At 37.1% G+C, this 16,663-nt stretch overlaps 1 protein-coding gene across 1 annotated transcript in view; it reads left to right on the top strand.

Annotated features, from left to right (window-relative positions):
- The first annotated feature begins 1,066 nt into the window (after nt 1-1,066).
- The window catches only part of LOC149529285 (uncharacterized), a 51,025-nt gene continuing 35,428 nt past the window's right edge, over nt 1,067-16,663 (top strand). The window contains exon 1 of the mRNA XM_089809503.1: nt 1,067-1,870. Within this exon, the coding sequence (XP_089665629.1) occupies nt 1,571-1,870 (300 nt within the window). The 5' untranslated portion in view covers nt 1,067-1,570. The remainder of the gene's footprint in view (nt 1,871-16,663) is intronic.

Here is a 16,663-nt window from a genome sequence, read left to right on the forward strand (position 1 = left end):
CCTATAAGTCAATGCTCCTTGAACTTAGATATGGTCTTTGATAGAAAAATATTTTCTCTTGAACTGGAATGATAGTTTATCAAAGAATGAGATGACCATAGGAATGACACTCTTATACAGGGCTGTCAATGTTTTTTTCTTTTACATTTTGGCCAGCTAACAATAGTTACTTCCACAAATCAAGACATGAATTGATAATGATAAGATCAACAAATTGCTCTCCTTAAATTTTAGACCAAAAAAATAAGAGTATACCATAGAGATAATAGGACCCTAATATTGGATTTAGAATGACTCGTGGAATATTGACATTTAAGTTTGGAATAAAGTGTCTTCCAATTTGAAAGAGGAGAGAACCCCAAATAAGATTGAAATGATATGTGAAAGGAGATAGTGAAACAAGGAGATCAGAATGAAGTGTGAAATTGTAAGAGATTATTTAAGACACTACAAAGTTTATAACTATTATTTCAACTTTTGGATACTTAGGTCAAACACAAAAAACATTCATTATACATGCAAGGGTAAAAAAGTGGTTACTTCAAGGTGGCATGTGGTACATCCTCTCTTTTGCCTTGCTAATCATTTACTTTGACCACTATAAAATTTGGATAATTAAATCAATATTTAAGCACAAATAGCCCAACAATTGTACACTTTGAGTGCTAAGGAAGTTGCACAATTTATTTAATGAGTAATTTTTTTTCTCAACTAGTGAATATATAAAGAATGATTAAGCTCAAATATATTTCAACGAACAAACATTGAAACATAAATAATTATTAAACTTCTTCTCCCTCATATATTTCTTAATAGGAAAAAAATTAATTACATCCAAATTGTTAAAAGACTATAATTTAGGAATAATGTCTTATGGCTGGCTAATTATGGTAGCCATGTTATTATTTTGCATATTTTCTACATCCAGAGACAAGTGGGCCAAATTCCATATTTATTTAAATAATTAACTTCAAACTCCAAAAGATCATAAATATTAATACGATTTCTAATTTAATAACAAATTAAAATTAAATTGATAAAAAAGACATTACGCCGCTGCCGCTGTAGACACCAGACACCAGAGCAAATCTTCGATGTTGCTGGGAATGAAGTCGATCACTTTCTGCATGTACACAGTCCAGTATAAAGCTGAGGTTGAGGAAAGAAGGCAAGAGGGTTTTTTATGAGTAAATAACTCAGGAATCAATGTAGGCAGAGAAAAAATCGTGGGTTTAGGGCATAAACTACGATGCAATCGCGACATCCATTTCTTTCAGCGTTTTTATCTCGTTATAATGGTAAATTGTTGGAGATAAGGCAAAAATTCCCAGACAGATTTTATGGATAGATCGTGATATTTAGCTCCAAAAGTTATTTTGCAGATCGACTTTTCTTTGGCGAGTATTGTAATGTGGAAATATCCGATGGCTGGTTTACGAGGGTTAGCGTGTTAAATTTTGGGGACACGTTAGTAATCTGTCTCGTGACTTCTTCTTCTCTTACCCTTGAATGATGAACTAGTAAATAATACTGGTAATAAACAGGTGCTTTTATTAAAGAGCCGTTGATAATGGCAGAACCCGCAAACGAAGAAGATATGCTGCTTACTCAAGTGTCTCAAGTTTTCGGTGGTCAGGACACAAATATTTTGAAGACGACTGCCGTAGCAGATGCTCCAAAGGAACATGGGCAGGACAAAAATGGGAAAGATTTGAAACACCGGGGAGGGAAAAAAACAACTAGAAATATTTCTAATCGTCGCTGGTCGAGGTATAAAGCCCCAAAATGTTTGTCGACGCCGAACTCAATCGTTAAAGAAGTGAATAACGAAGCCGAAGCTTGGCTTGCATCCCGTACAGAAGCACAGTTGGTAAGTAAATATTCACAAGTGCTTGCTTCCATAAAAAAATCTACCTTGAGACATATTTTCTTTATTCTGATATTTCTATTTTTATTGCTTTGGTTTTTACTGTGTTACTAGGTTGTAGGATGGTATAAAAGGTTAAAAAAATGCAATGTCAGAAGACGTATGAACTGATCACAACAAAATAAACTATTTACATGATACGATAACAAATCAAACTATTTTCCTATCTTAGTGATCAACACCTAACATATCTAATACAAAAAAAAATGTATTTGTGCCTGTAATACACGATGCTGTGATTGTAAACTGTATCCACTATTGCTGCCGTATATAAATATGATCATCATATACAATAATGGTGGGTGAGTCAACTCATTACCAAATTTGTCTACCCATACCACCCAGCCAAGCTGTAGCTCAATCCATCTGATAATTTTATCATCACGTATCTGTTGCACATATGGGTGGAACACTCTCAGCCACAGGAAACTGTTGCGGGACTGGTGGATTGACATCAAGTGGGACAGCTAACACTGGATCTGGATCAGCTCTACCGTGCCTCTCTCTGCTGGTTCAGCTCGGCCAAGAAATTCTCAAATGCAATCTCAAACTGTGTTCTTTCTTCTGTGCACCTAATCCATGCGGGTTCATGAGCAATCTCCCAGTGACACGATCTGACCATTCCATGCTTCAGCAAGTCCTCAAACTTTTTCTTTTTCAATCTGATGGTAACAGAAAACTACAATTCAATGCTATATACAATGAGTCTCCTTTGAGGCTCAGTAAGAGCTCTAACCCTGCGGTTAAAGCACGAAATCTTTCCTATATTTACAAGTGATCCAAAGTACTTCAATAGAATGACAAGCCATGAAGAAATTACAATAGCTCCTAAGGCTTAGGACACATCCAGAAACCAACTCAAAAGCACTGATACTGCCATTGATCACAAAAACCAAACAGATTCCATGTTGCTTTAGCAAAGACACAGTAAAAAAATAGAAGTTTCACAGTCGCAGGGACTCTGCAAAGAGAGCAAGTGTTGAAGTCTTTAGTAAGCTTTTGAAGGGGAAGACTGTGGAGAAGTTTCCACAAAAAGCACTTCTTGGGCTCTACAGGTCTGCCCTGCAGTGTATCTAATAGTTTCTGCCAAGAAGAAAGGTCCATATTACCATCCAGCAGCATTTCAAATGTTCAATGATGTTCTCATTATCAGTCAAAAGGGAGTATATGTATTTAGCTTTAACATTGGGTAGGGGTGAACCATTAGGCGATGTGTAATTCAGCAGGTCATCATCATTTGAGATGCACTGTTGAGGGAGGGAAAGATGTTCACAGACATTTTTGGGAATTGAATATGTTCTCCACTAAGTTTGAGGAAGACTTGCTTGCTGACACATCTCTTCCCAATCAATTAATTGGCCATTACAGATAATATCTTCCATCTTATTGATACCCTTGGCTGCCCAGCTTTTAGCAGAGCAGCCCTAAGTAGAGAAACTGGTTTCCTTTCATTTAAAAGGTTCCAGCTCCATAAATTCTGTTGGTATTTGAAGCCACACTGTAATGTGAGATGAACTACCTAACCTGATACTACCCTTTCCATAATGCTTTAAACAAATTGGAGCCAAATACTTTAACAGGGAAGGGTCCAGCCGCAAGGTCGGATAGATGTGAGCCTTTCCAAGATGATCCTTTGCAGGGGCACCCCCGTGTAATATTGTCTGATTAGCACTTCACAAGGTTCTTGCTCCTGGAGTGCCTTAACCACCAATTTGAAGCAATCTCTCAATAAATAATAAAGCGCATCTGCTGCTATCACAAACAGGGCAAGGGCATGAGGGCCTTTGGATTGGCAGCCATTAACTTCTCTTGCATTGGCATCGGTCATTAGTACCTTAATCATCTATTGGAAATGAGAGGGAAAAACAAGGCAGTCCATCATTAGCCAAATAAATTCCCATTCAATCTTGTCATAAGCCTTTTCACTATCTATCAAGAGCATACTCATATCTTGTCCCAAGTCTTTGGCCCAATTCATTGACTCCCAGAGAGTGAGAAGATATTCAAGAATGTCCCTCTCCTTAACAGACCCAGTTTGCATTAGATTATTGATCTTAGAAAGGATGTCTTCAAATCTTTTGACGAGAATCTTAGCCAAGATCTTGTAGGAGACATTTAGCAGAGTGATTGGTCGCAAATTTTTGATAAGAGTTTTATCCCCTTCTTTAGGAATACGTTTAATAACTCCAACATCAATCTCTCTGCCTAGAGATCCTCTAGGCATAGCTTCACCATATACCTGCAGTAGTTCTTTCCCAGTACAGCTGCTGTTAACCTTATCGTAGGCAGCCCATCTGGCCTAGGCACCTTGTCCTGGCTAAGGGCTTTAATAGCAAAAATGATTTTCTGTACTGTAATATCTCTGATAAGAAATCCAACAGTGTCCTCACTGATTTTCCCAGGGATAATGTTTCTGATTTTCCTTCTATCTCTATCCATGTCTACATCCTCCTCTTTTGAGGAGAATAACTGTCTATAGAATTGGGAGAAGGCATGAAGGATCCCATCTTGGTTCGTAAGGTTGACACCACCTTCCCAAATACTGCCTGTCATTTCTTTAACCTCTTTACTTTTTAAAAGTTGAAAGAAGAATTTTAAACCTTTGTCACCATGGCTCACCCAGTTGCCTTTGCTCTGATTTTTGCCCCTTGAATCTTAATGTTTTGAAGCTTTCTGAATCAGTCTCTGGCTAATGAAATGGCTTCTAATGCAGTCTGATTATGAGGATCTTCCTGAATGTCATCTTCCGCTTACACCAGTCTATTGTGGAGGCCAATATTTGTGGCCCTTGCATCTTAGCTCTTTTTTAGCCGATAACCTGAAATAGATTTTTCCAAGTATTAATATTTTGATTGTCAATACTTAGCACTGTCATGTTTGCATGACCAAGTATTGAACTGGTTAACAATATGAATAATACTTTGATTGCCTCACCCTCCAAGAGGCTGGTATTCGATGCAAAGGAGGCCTTTTTGGGGTCCAACATTTTACATATTAGATTCTGCACTAATCAAAGTCATAATAGGATGGTGATCAGACAAAGTGTAGGGAGTAACCCTGATAACAGCCCCACTGTCATCCTTTTTGAACTTGAAGGAACTCTTATTGGCATAAAATCTATATAATCTACTATAAATTCTCTTACCACCTTTTTGAACTTCGCACCAAGTATACCATATGCCCTGATTGTCTCCTTTACCACTAGCAAGGGGGTCAAAATGATTGAGTTTGTTTACCATCTTGCACCAAAAGAATTGCTCTTCAAGATGCTGATGCTGAAAAATATTCAGCTCCTCGGGGAACTTTTCGGGAAAGTAAAAGACCCCAAAAGTTTGATGGTTATGTTGCTTTAATGTATAATTTCATTGACTCTGAACCTTCTTGCTTTGACTCAGCTATAGGACAACAGGTTTGGAAAGATGCTATGTTGGAGGAATATGAATCTATCATGAAAAATGATGTTTGGGAGATTGTCCCCCGTCCAAAAGGTAAATCAGATATCTCTTCTAAGTGGTTGTTCAAAATTGAAGATGCTGCTGATGAGAGAGTGGAGAAATTCAAAGCTAGATTTGCGGCAAGAGTTTTATCTAAAAAAGAAGGAATAGATTATGATGAGACATTCACTCCTGAAGCTAGACGCACTTCTATTAGAACTATCATTGCAATTGCAGCTGTTAAAAGATGAAAGCTACATCAAATGGATGTTAAGACAACCTTCCTTAATGGTGTGATTGATGAATTTTTTAATATAGAACAGCCTGAAGGGTTCATAATTCATGACAAAGAATCTCATGTAAGCAAGCTGAAAAAGACATTGTTTGGTCTCAAACAAGCTCCTTGGGCTTGTTATGAATGTATTGATGATTATCTTTTCAGCTTGGGCTTTTTGAAGAATGAGGCCGATCCAAATCTTTATTTCAAAAGGTATAAAGATCTTATTCCAATCCTAGTTCTTTATGTTGATGATCTCTTTATTATGTGGTGATGATGAGTTGATTGCCAAATGTAAGAAAGACTCGACTTCTGTATTTGAGATGAAACTTCTTGGTTTAATGTATTACTTTCTTGGTTTGGAAATTTGGCAGAAGTCATTCTTAGCCAAGTTAAGTATTTGGAAATTTGGTAGAAGTCTAATGAGATTATTCTTAGCCAAGGTAAGTATTTGGAAATTTGTTAGAAGTCTAATGATATTCTTAGCCAAGGTAAGTATTTGGAAATTTGATAGAAGTCTAATGAGATTATTCTTAGCCAAGGTGAGTATGTTGTAGACATTCTCAAGAGATTTGGTATGCTTGGTTGTAAACCAAATGTGATTCTTATGGAAAGAAAATTTGAAGAAACTACAAGAAGATGTTGCTGGTGCACTCTTTATAGACAGCCGATTGGTTCTCTCATGTATCTTGTCAACACAAGGCTTGACATATGTTATGCAGTTAACACCTTGAGTCAGTTTATGTGTGAGCCAAAGAAATTTTATCTCATTGTTGCCAAACATATTCTGAGATATATCTAGGAGACTCATATGGGTTGAAATTTTCTTGCTTTAAGGATCTTCAACTTCATGGGTTCTCTGACTTTGATTTGGCTGGTTGCATTTTGGACAGAAAGAGTACCTCAGGTTTTTGTGTCAATGTTGGATCTGCTATGGTTTCTTGGTGCAGCATGAAACAAAGATGTGTTGCTCAAAGCACAGCTGAAGCTGAATATGTGACAATTTGTACAACAGCCCGAGAGGCTGTATGGCTTCGCAAGCTTCTTGGTGAAATATTTGGAGAGTTTTGTATTTTACACTAATTTTTTGTGATATTCAAAGCTGCATTAAGCTTTCTATCAACCTTGTCTTTCATGACAAGTCCAAGCATATAGAAATCAAATATCATTTCTTAGGAGACATGGTGCCACGAAAGACTGTGGAGCTGAAATGCATCAACATTGATGAATGGACTGCTGATATTCTCACCAAGCCTTTACCAAAGGCGACGTTCTCTTATTTTAGAGACAAGCTAGGTATGGTTAACTTTGAGACTTAAATGGAATTAAGTCGTATTTTTGTTTTGTATATGTTTATTCTTGTGTGAATTAATAAGATTTTAAGATCAGCTATTATAACTCCTTCACTTTGAGGAAGTGAACATCATGTTGAGAGTCCATGATGACATCATGTTGAGAGATTTTGTGATGGGAGTTGAATGTTATGTTGAGAGATTCCATGACAATTCACGTTGAGAGAAAGTTTGTGATTAAAGGCTTTGCTGTGATTCTTATAAGTCTATCATGTTGAGTGATTCCACAATTTTTAATTATGAATAAAGTGTTCTTGTGTTGTCATGTTGAGTGAGTCCATGTCTAGTAGCTGATTTCATATTTGCTAAGAGGTTGTCAGATTTAATATCTTCATTATGAAACACTAAGTTTTACTGGTTGAACTTAGAGTCTGTTGCTATTCGTGCTTATGGAAATATTATTTCAGTATGTTTGATTTTTAACTCTAACGTGTTCATTGGTTTAGAACTCTTATTATATAATAGCTTCAGCTCAATATCACCCAGACAGGTGTGAGATAGTTTGTTTGAAATGAAACAACTCTAGCGCTGCTATGTTGGCATACTCTTCAATGTGCTCTACTAGGTGCGAATGCTAGTGTGGCATTCATGGTCACCTTAATGTAATAGTCAAGTATGCATTGGTCACCGCTAGGTTAGAAGCGTTACAATTGAAAGCCAATAGGTCGACAATATCAAAAGAATTGCTGCCACCATATGAGCTGGGGAGTTTTGGAAATGAAAGTTTTTTTCATATCTATTATTGTTGAGCGCGTGCCTCGCGTGTCAAGGACAGTAGATTATTGGTTCATTCAAAGGGAGAATCTACTCTGCCAGAAAATATATCTAATGTTTCTTTAGTGATCTAAGTAGTTTGTGTTTTTGGAAAAATATATTATTGTTTTAGTTATCACGACCTAGGTTTTTGGTTGGGAGGAGTATTGTTTTGATTTCAATCTGTTTTAGAGATTTCCTTCCTGAAGATTTTATATCTTTTATAATTGTATTCATTCGATCATATTGTGAATATAGATTGTACGAGTGTGTTGATGCGAGTTTTGTATCACTTACATAACATATTAGTAATTGGATATACGATACGGAGTATCAAACATACAATTCCTCTCTTGAAAAGTTATTGCTGATGGGATATGAGAATAACTCCAATGTTCCTTACACTTGTGGATACTCACTCAGTTTTATCGATGTGATTTGTTGGTAATCACGTAGGCGGCCTTACGTAAATTGTTGAGGATAACTTGGACTTTGGTGGGATGATGGAGACGGTGGTTCGGTGTGAATGCTAGATGATGTTGGTGGGAAAAGTGGTGGTAATGGAGGGTGAATGGTTCTTACGACTGGTATCTTTCTAACCTTCTTCTCCTAAATTCTAAGTCCTAAACTTCTTGCTATCCTACTCCTACTCCCATGGATGGAAGACTAGCAAATGGACTGGGATCGAATCTAATGAAGGTTAACCAGTGGCTCCACCTTCACAAATGCAATGATTCAAAGGAAAAATAGATTAGTTTGCCACGCAAGGCTTCCCAACAAGCTGCTAGGATGCTAGTGGTATAGTATTGATCCCTATCAAACATCTACTAATGCTACCATACAACTATCCATCTACTTTACTCTTACTTAACAACTTGAAATGCAACCAACTTCAACAACTTGAAAAGAAAATTTTACTCTAGCTATTTGGAAGTAGAAACCATGCAATAATACCAAAGGCTCTTAATCACCATGCAAGTCACAACAATGAGAAAGAAATAACGAATTTTGGCATTATCTTTGCAGCAATTTTCTTCGACCCTTACAAATGAGAGCAAATGGCCTTTTATAGATGCCAAAATTACAACCGACGGTAGAGATCAAAAGCAAAACTGACGATCCAGATTGAATCTTAGAAACCCTAATTAGGGTTGCCACCCCACCGGCCAATGAGAAGATGCCACCTCGTCAATTGACCAGTGAAAAAAGTGTAAAAGTGGCAACCAATGAGAAGGCACCAAAATGGCGGCCAATCAGAAATAGACACTTCTCCTATTCTAGAAGAAAGAGAAATTGTCACTTGGGCTTACATCAAATGATCTTCTAATATAACTCTTCCCTTCTCTTTCGTTCTTTTAGCTAAGGCAATGAACCTAGCTAGCCTTTCATTGACTTCTTCCAAGGGAGGACAAGGTGTGTGCTTCATCTTGAGTTCAGCTGATTTCACCATGTTGTTTGCTGCTTGTAGTGTCTTCTCATTATCTTTTTCATATTCCTTTGCAAATCCAATGAAAGCATTTAGGGAGGAAAGGGTGTTCAAATGTTTCTTCTTGATGACAACCTTTCCTAGCTCATCCAATCTCGATCCAAGTCTTGTCTCATTGATATCCTCTTCTCTGATGTCTTCAAAATCAAGCGCCATCCCGACGTCGCCCATCATGGTTGAAATGGAAGTGTTGACGCTTGGGCTGTGCTGTGCAACCGCCTTCTGTATATCTTTTTTGCCAAAGGGGATTGTCCTTCCTTTAGTTTGTCCTTTACTTGTATCATGTCTACTGTACTGATATTGGTGTCAGTTATTCGCTTCATTTTCGAGAAGAAAGGTGTTTTGGGCCTCATATCCTCTTTGTCTTTCTTAGTGTTTGTCCCCTTAGGATTCTTGCTTGTACTAACATCCTCCATCTTGTCGCCCTATTATGGGATGGTAAAGTGGTGGACAATTAGACAAGCAGAACCAAGGGAGGCAATCCTTAGACTAGAATGAAAGAAGGAAGTCAGCTTAAGGACCCCTTTCAACTCTAAATGATTAAAAATCACCTCTACTAATAGCCGGATCTTGACTCTTTAGGAATTTAGGATCAGACCTTGAGAATTTCAAATCCTCTTGCAAATCAGAAATTTAAACACTTGAAACTGTCCACCATTTGTCCATAAAAATCACACTTTCCTCATGTATCTCCTCCCAAATAAAGATCGCCTAGGTCTGATGTGAAAAAAACCAGTCCCCAAATGGAGAAAATCAGACCTCCATCATAGATTGCCTATGGTACAAAAATCAGGTCTACCCTCAAAAAATGCTAAGAGTGGAAAGTTCTGCCTTCAAACAGATCTGCCCAAGCATGGAAAGTCTCCAATTTGCCCTCCAAAGTCACCTAGGGCATAAATCACAGCCCTAATAGAAGGAGAAAAAATCTGCCTCCAAGAGAAATCACCAAGGACTGTAAATGCTTAATTGCAAGCAAAATTGCCCAAAAATGCAAAAAAAATCTGCCTCCCCAGAGAAATTGCCAAAGGAGGATAAGAGCTGCTCCAAGGTAACATTTGCCCAAAAAGAAGAGAGGACTGCCTTTGCTAAAATCGCCAATACCTTGAGGAGGATAAGTGAGAAGTGAGGAAATTAGAGGAAAAAGTTTCCTCTTATACCCAATTTGTTCATCCTCCCAAGCTGGCCAATTGGGACCCTAGGAGCATAAATAAATAAATTAGTGTACAAGATATGGCTCCCAATTAAATGCTAAGCACGAAATTAACTTTGCTAAAATGAAAATTGCCTTTTTTAAATTGCCAGCTAGTTCCAAATTGCAAAAAGAAATTAAATAATGCCTTGGAGATGTTAAATATTCCCATTTAATGAGGAGTTAGTAATTAATATGTCATTAAAACCAGATTTTGGCTAACCAAAAGCCATTTTCAATATTAAATTACCAATTTCATTAAAGGCTTAAAATTTTTTTCAAGGCAATTTTAATCCGTTAAAGCCAATTTTGCAATTTTTATCCAAATTGATTTTGCAATTTGACTTCATCTCCACAAAATTAATTTTTTTCACCAAAGAAAAATTTAAAATTTTCCAAAACTCAAATCTAACAAAATTTTCCTTTTGAAAATTATTCAAGTTTACACAGTTATATCCAAATTTTCAAAAGAAATCGTCTAAGTACAAATTTTACAACTTTATCTTGCCAAGTGTTACTCTTTGAAATTTATTCGGCCTAGGGATGAAATTGACCACTCTGGAAAATCAAATTAAAACCTGGGTGAAAATAGATCTAACCCTCTCCCCTTTGGCCTTGAAGGTGTCCTATCACTTAAAATTCTCAAAAATCGAATCAAATTTTTTTGGACAACTCAAAAATTTGCCAAGGCGATCGAGAAAAAAGGGGGTCCCCAAAAATTTTGGGGCGATGGTGTGAAAACCTCACAACAGAGTGTTCAATTGATATTAGTGTGCTAGTCTCTATCAATTCCTTTCGAGATATTGAAAAAATTTGATTTTGGAGCTCTATAATATTTATTTTAATAAAATTAGTTGGTTTTGTAGGCTGGGTTGTTTCCCTCTGCAAGAGGGTTTTCCCAGGGTAAATACTTTGTTAAGATTTTATTTCTGGTAGTATATTTAACAGTATCCATAGGGGCCTTAAAGCTTTTGTAGCATTTAGTCAGTGGGTCTTATTCTTCTTATCGTGTTTATTATTGGGGGATCCAAGGGGTCTACCTCTTTTCCTCTTAACTTTGAATATAAAAGATTGTTCAACCCTAAAGAAAGCCTAGGGTCTTTCTCGTCATTTGGGCGGTTCTTAATTCTGCATTTCTTCCTATTTTTAACAGTGTTGAGGGCTTCCAAGGCCTCTTTTTTGCAGTCACATCATCTGTTTTCTTTTCATATGACTCTATGGCCTAGTTCAGCTGTTTAGTCATATCTAGGGAGTTATTACTTAAACACATGGACTTCCTGTCTCAAGGCGGGGAGGGGGGGGGGGGGGGGCAGGGGATATATCACTAAAATGTGAGATCCTATGCTCATTGGAAGTCTTTAAATAGGAGTTCAAGTTGGTGGGGGGGGGGTGTTAACGACTGCCACTATAACAATTATAGAGTAATTTGATTTGTTGTCATCAGATTCATATGCATATTTGATGGCCTCTAGGGCCGTATCTCTTCTGCAGTAACATCACCAGTTTTTTGGTCAGGGGGTAGGTTCGTCCTCCTCAACAACAATTCCCACCTGGTCATTGTCAATGTTATAGGACCTCAACTTTCCAATGAGACATTCCCCAAGGAAGGGAAGGGTAGGGGGGTGATCCTTTGTGGTATTTTGGGAATCAAGTTGGATACATGATTAACTTTAGGGTCAGACATTTCCCTGAGCTTCGTAGTGGCCATCTGCTGGGCATTAAGGCTTCTGTGGTTGGGTCTAGAGTTAGGGAAGCTAGAGGGCCAAGGTTACTTTGGGCTTAGGAATGAGTGGGTAGATTTCCTTAGAGCCTCTTTTCAAATTCTTAAGCTTCTCACTCAACGATTGGGTGTAAATATTGTCCATTGGGGGATTGTTGGGCCAACAAGGCTTATCGAGAGGCTTTTTATTGACAACCATAGATTTCTCAGCAGGGGGGCACCATGTGTCTATTTATGTGGAGCCTCAACCCTAGGGTTGGAGGGAGGAGCCCTAACAGGGGCATTTCTGCTATTCAACAAAGGGCAATTTTCCCTTCGATGTACTTCTTTATGGAAAAGAATGGAAGCATTTATACCCCCTAGGATTTCAACAGGACAACTAATAGATTCAATTCCCATATCAACTCTCAAGAAGTCTCGAATTTCCGTGCTGGGATTAACAACCATTAAGAGTCTAGCATCCAAATGTGGTAGCAGGGTGTTAGATTCTTTATTTTTTTGAATAATTCCGCCTAAAACTTCCATAGATTTTGGAAGCAGGCCCCAAAGAAAGGGCGGTACATTCTTGACAGTGATCCATCTAGGGCTTGATAGAGCCAAAACATCACTTTCATTAGCTTTCACTGACCAGGCAAGTGCCGTAAAAGCACAAGAGCCAATATACTAGTACAGTCTTCTAACATCCTTTTTCTGGTTGATAGGGGGTTTGAAAAAAAATCAGAGATAAACCTCTTTGGATCATTCTACAATGTGTAGTGGAACTAACTTCTGTGACCAGACATTTAGCATCCAATCATTCATGAACTTGTGAGAAGGTAATCTAGAAATATCTTGAGCCACTAGGAACATTGCAATATTACTTAACCGTGCTTTCTCATTTTCAACAACTTCAAACATGAGCAAATTAGGTTTGACAAAACAAGCGGGGGAGTCTTACCTCCTCCACCATTGCAGTCTGTAGATTTGAAGTGCGGGAGAGCACCAACAACAAACTTGGCAAATACCGGTATCACGGCACCCACTCCAACAACGGCCTTCAAAAAGGTTTTGTTTTCAGTGTCACCACCACCAACAACGGATATAGCAGAAGAAACAACGGGTTGTATAGGACCACCAACATCCACTAATGAATTAGGCACAAGGATGGGCCTCCTCACATCCATTCGCAGGACAACTCACATGTGAGAGGCCGTTTTTTGATGGCTCTTTAAAAGTTGTTGAGCCCAAGCTGATTGGCGTCCAAAGTCACCTCCATTGTAGGATAGTTTTGATTACACCATCTCCCTTATGCTGCAGCATTAATGCAACTACATATTAGGCAAAATTTTCTTTCTAAGATAGGTCATAAACCACCTCTATTGGATGAGATATTCCCTAGTGCAAAATTCCTATCCAAGAAATTATGAAAACAAGATATGTTCAAGAACAAACTCATCACTGACTCTTGGGGATTTCTCCTTCTATTGATGATGCGATGCAACTAATGTGCTTAGATAGTTTATTCTCCAAATAAAATATGAATTTCTAGTGCCCTTAGTTGGCAAGTCTTATGATCAATGTTAATAGTCCTACTGTAAACTTTCTAATGTCTGTAACTGCTGTAGACCCTGGGTCTTTGAAATATAGAGATTATCTATTGAATCAATTTAAAATGATAAGAATCCAAGCCATAGAAAATGGATTCTGAATGCTTGCAATCCACCTCTTTCTTTTCGATCATAATGGTTGGACAAAGCATATTGAAATATCTGATTATATAAATCTGGAATAACAGAACTGCAGCATTGATGGTATATCATTTTGGGAAATACTTAAGGAGAGAAAATTTTCTTGACGAGTTATGAATGCTAACTGATGCCAAGAGAATCTCCTAACACAGTAGGTTCACTGCACTGAAAGGACACATAATATATAAAGATCCTTGCATACAACTTGCTTAGTACTAAACATGGGCTAATTTAACCCATGTGTTGCTATTTATTGCCAGTTTCACAATTTGAGGTTGCCTTTAATATCAATATAAAGACCTGTGCACACAACTTGTTCCATATGAAACATGGGTTAATTTAAGCTGTATGTTGCTATTTACTGCCAGTTTCACAATTTGAGCTTGTCTTTAATATTAAAATAATGAGAATTCTACAAAAATGAACAAAACTAGCAAACTTTTGAACCACTTGACATAGACATAAAACAAGTGAATATAAAACACACAGAACTTCTCCAAGGAACCCACAATTTTTTTAATGGATACTCAAGTTATTTATAATTAATACTGAAGCATATAATCTTCGGGCACTTGGACAATACTCTTTATTGTTGGATAAAACTTTAGCATTTCTTCTGAACATAGGGTTCTTTTGGTGGTGTGCCTTCCAAGTGTATTTCCGCTGAAGCATCATTTATATCCCAAAATATTTACTTAAAGTTACTAAGAGTAAGAAAAAGAAGTACAGTAGGTAGCAGGATAAAGCGTACAGTTTACAAAATGATCAACCTTATTCCAGTTTCACAGATCTCCAGGAAAATATCATCAAATATCATCTAGTGATGATCAAATAAATGAAGATGAGGCAGGAGGTTCCTACATTGTAATGGTGGTGATAACAATCCTTGTTTCATATGCCAGAGGGTAATGAAAAAATTACAAAATCAAGGTGAAGCAGTAACTAAAGGAGTAGATATTAAAGACCAACAATAATCACTTACATAATTTCTTCAAAGCTGAACAAGATCTAGGATTTTAGTTGAATCAAATCAGAAGAGATGATCTGGGAAGTTCATAAAGTGAGTCACATGCAAGACAGAAAACATTATCAAACCATTTAACTAGTAGCGAAGAAAGTACTATTACAATTGTCACTATTCTTAGAATTGTGTAACCTAATATCATAATTCATGATGGCACCTATCATTAACCTAATATCATGATTCATAATAGCACCTATCATTGAACTGCCTACCTTTTCATGTTGAATACAAATGGTGATCAACCTTCAGAATCATTGTTAAGATGGGGGATACAGTTTAAATTAACCAGTTCTGAGTTATGGTGGTCTAAAGGCATACTATTTACCAGAGAGGGAAAAACTTACTCTATCATTCATATTGAAGCTTCCTTGCAAGGACTTTGGCTCAAGGTTTTTTGCGTGATCAATGGTATTGGAGTCAGCAGGTACAGAAAGATAATATTATGAAAAGATCAACTGTCAAAAAAGGAGGCAGCAAAGGCTTGAGTGACAAGTTGTTTTTTAAGAATAATATGGAATGACATGCTAGTATATTATGTTGAGTGAAAAACCTATGTATGATTGCAGGAGCAGTAACTTAAAATGTGCTTATAATCAGAGTTCACTGGTCTAGAATAGCTGCTAGAATACATTAATGAGAGTATGTGAAAACAGAGATAAGAGAGCCACTGACATAAACACAGAATTATCAATTATGGGATTGCGCTTGCATGGACCATGGAGACTACTGAATTCAGTATTTGATAAATAGCACAATAGAGACTTTTAGTGTTTGTGAACTTGATTTGATCATTCAAATAAGGTCATGCATGCAAATTGACCAAGACTATGCAGGAAGCAACTCTGCAAGCTAGCTTTCAAAGAAGGATGGTTTCCCCATATCATTTTGAATCTACTGGGAGAATGTATTGGAAGAAATATTGATGCTTAACCTAATATGGTGTAGATTGTTCTATTATATTAGTTATTAAACATTATATAGTGATCAAGCTGGCAAATCTATAGTAAGTGGGTTGCAGAAAACCCTGCAAGACTTGGACTAAACAAGCTTTGCACTCCATAGTACATGCAATGATCTGATACCCTATCTGTAGCAATTCATCAATAATGAGATTCCAACTGTAGTTAGTGCATTGGATAGATCATAGATGCCATGCATCATTGCAGTAATCACTATAGAATCCCCTCTATCAAGCTTTCTATTGTAGCTTACAGTTATTTTGGAATAATAAAGAGTCTTGAGGCGAGGTTGAGGTATTTTCATCTTATCTTCTCATCTATAGGCTTTGTAGTGCTACTAAGGTCTTTGGACATCTGAAATGACATGCATGCAGAGACCATTCATACAAATTTTTCTTGAACCTCTTCAATATTGCTGCTGCATGATTAGAATCAGGTTGGTACCCAGCTTAGGGGCAACCATTTAATTGAGCAATGCTCCCATAAATACTATGAAGTTGAATTTTATCAATTTTAACTGATTCAACCTTGAGGACATTTGATGATACTCTGTTAAATGTGATGGGTGTCATCCCAAACTGCAAGCAATGTATCATCTTGGTACTAATGAAAATCTTGATGCATGCATATATGCTGCCTGTTCTTTTTTAATGGTGTAGCAAACAGGTATTGAGATCTATGTGCTCTAGGATATAAACTAGCAATCACACCTTAGTTTGCAATAGGTAAGCCATTTTTATTTGTAATACATCAATTTTACTAATTTTGTAATAGAACCCTCAAAGTATATATATATATATATATATATATATATA

This window comes from Cupressus sempervirens, chromosome 11 (genome assembly GCF_028749045.1).
Source record: "Cupressus sempervirens isolate cs-2001-9-10 chromosome 11, ASM2874904v1, whole genome shotgun sequence".
NCBI lineage: Eukaryota > Viridiplantae > Streptophyta > Pinopsida > Cupressales > Cupressaceae > Cupressus > Cupressus sempervirens.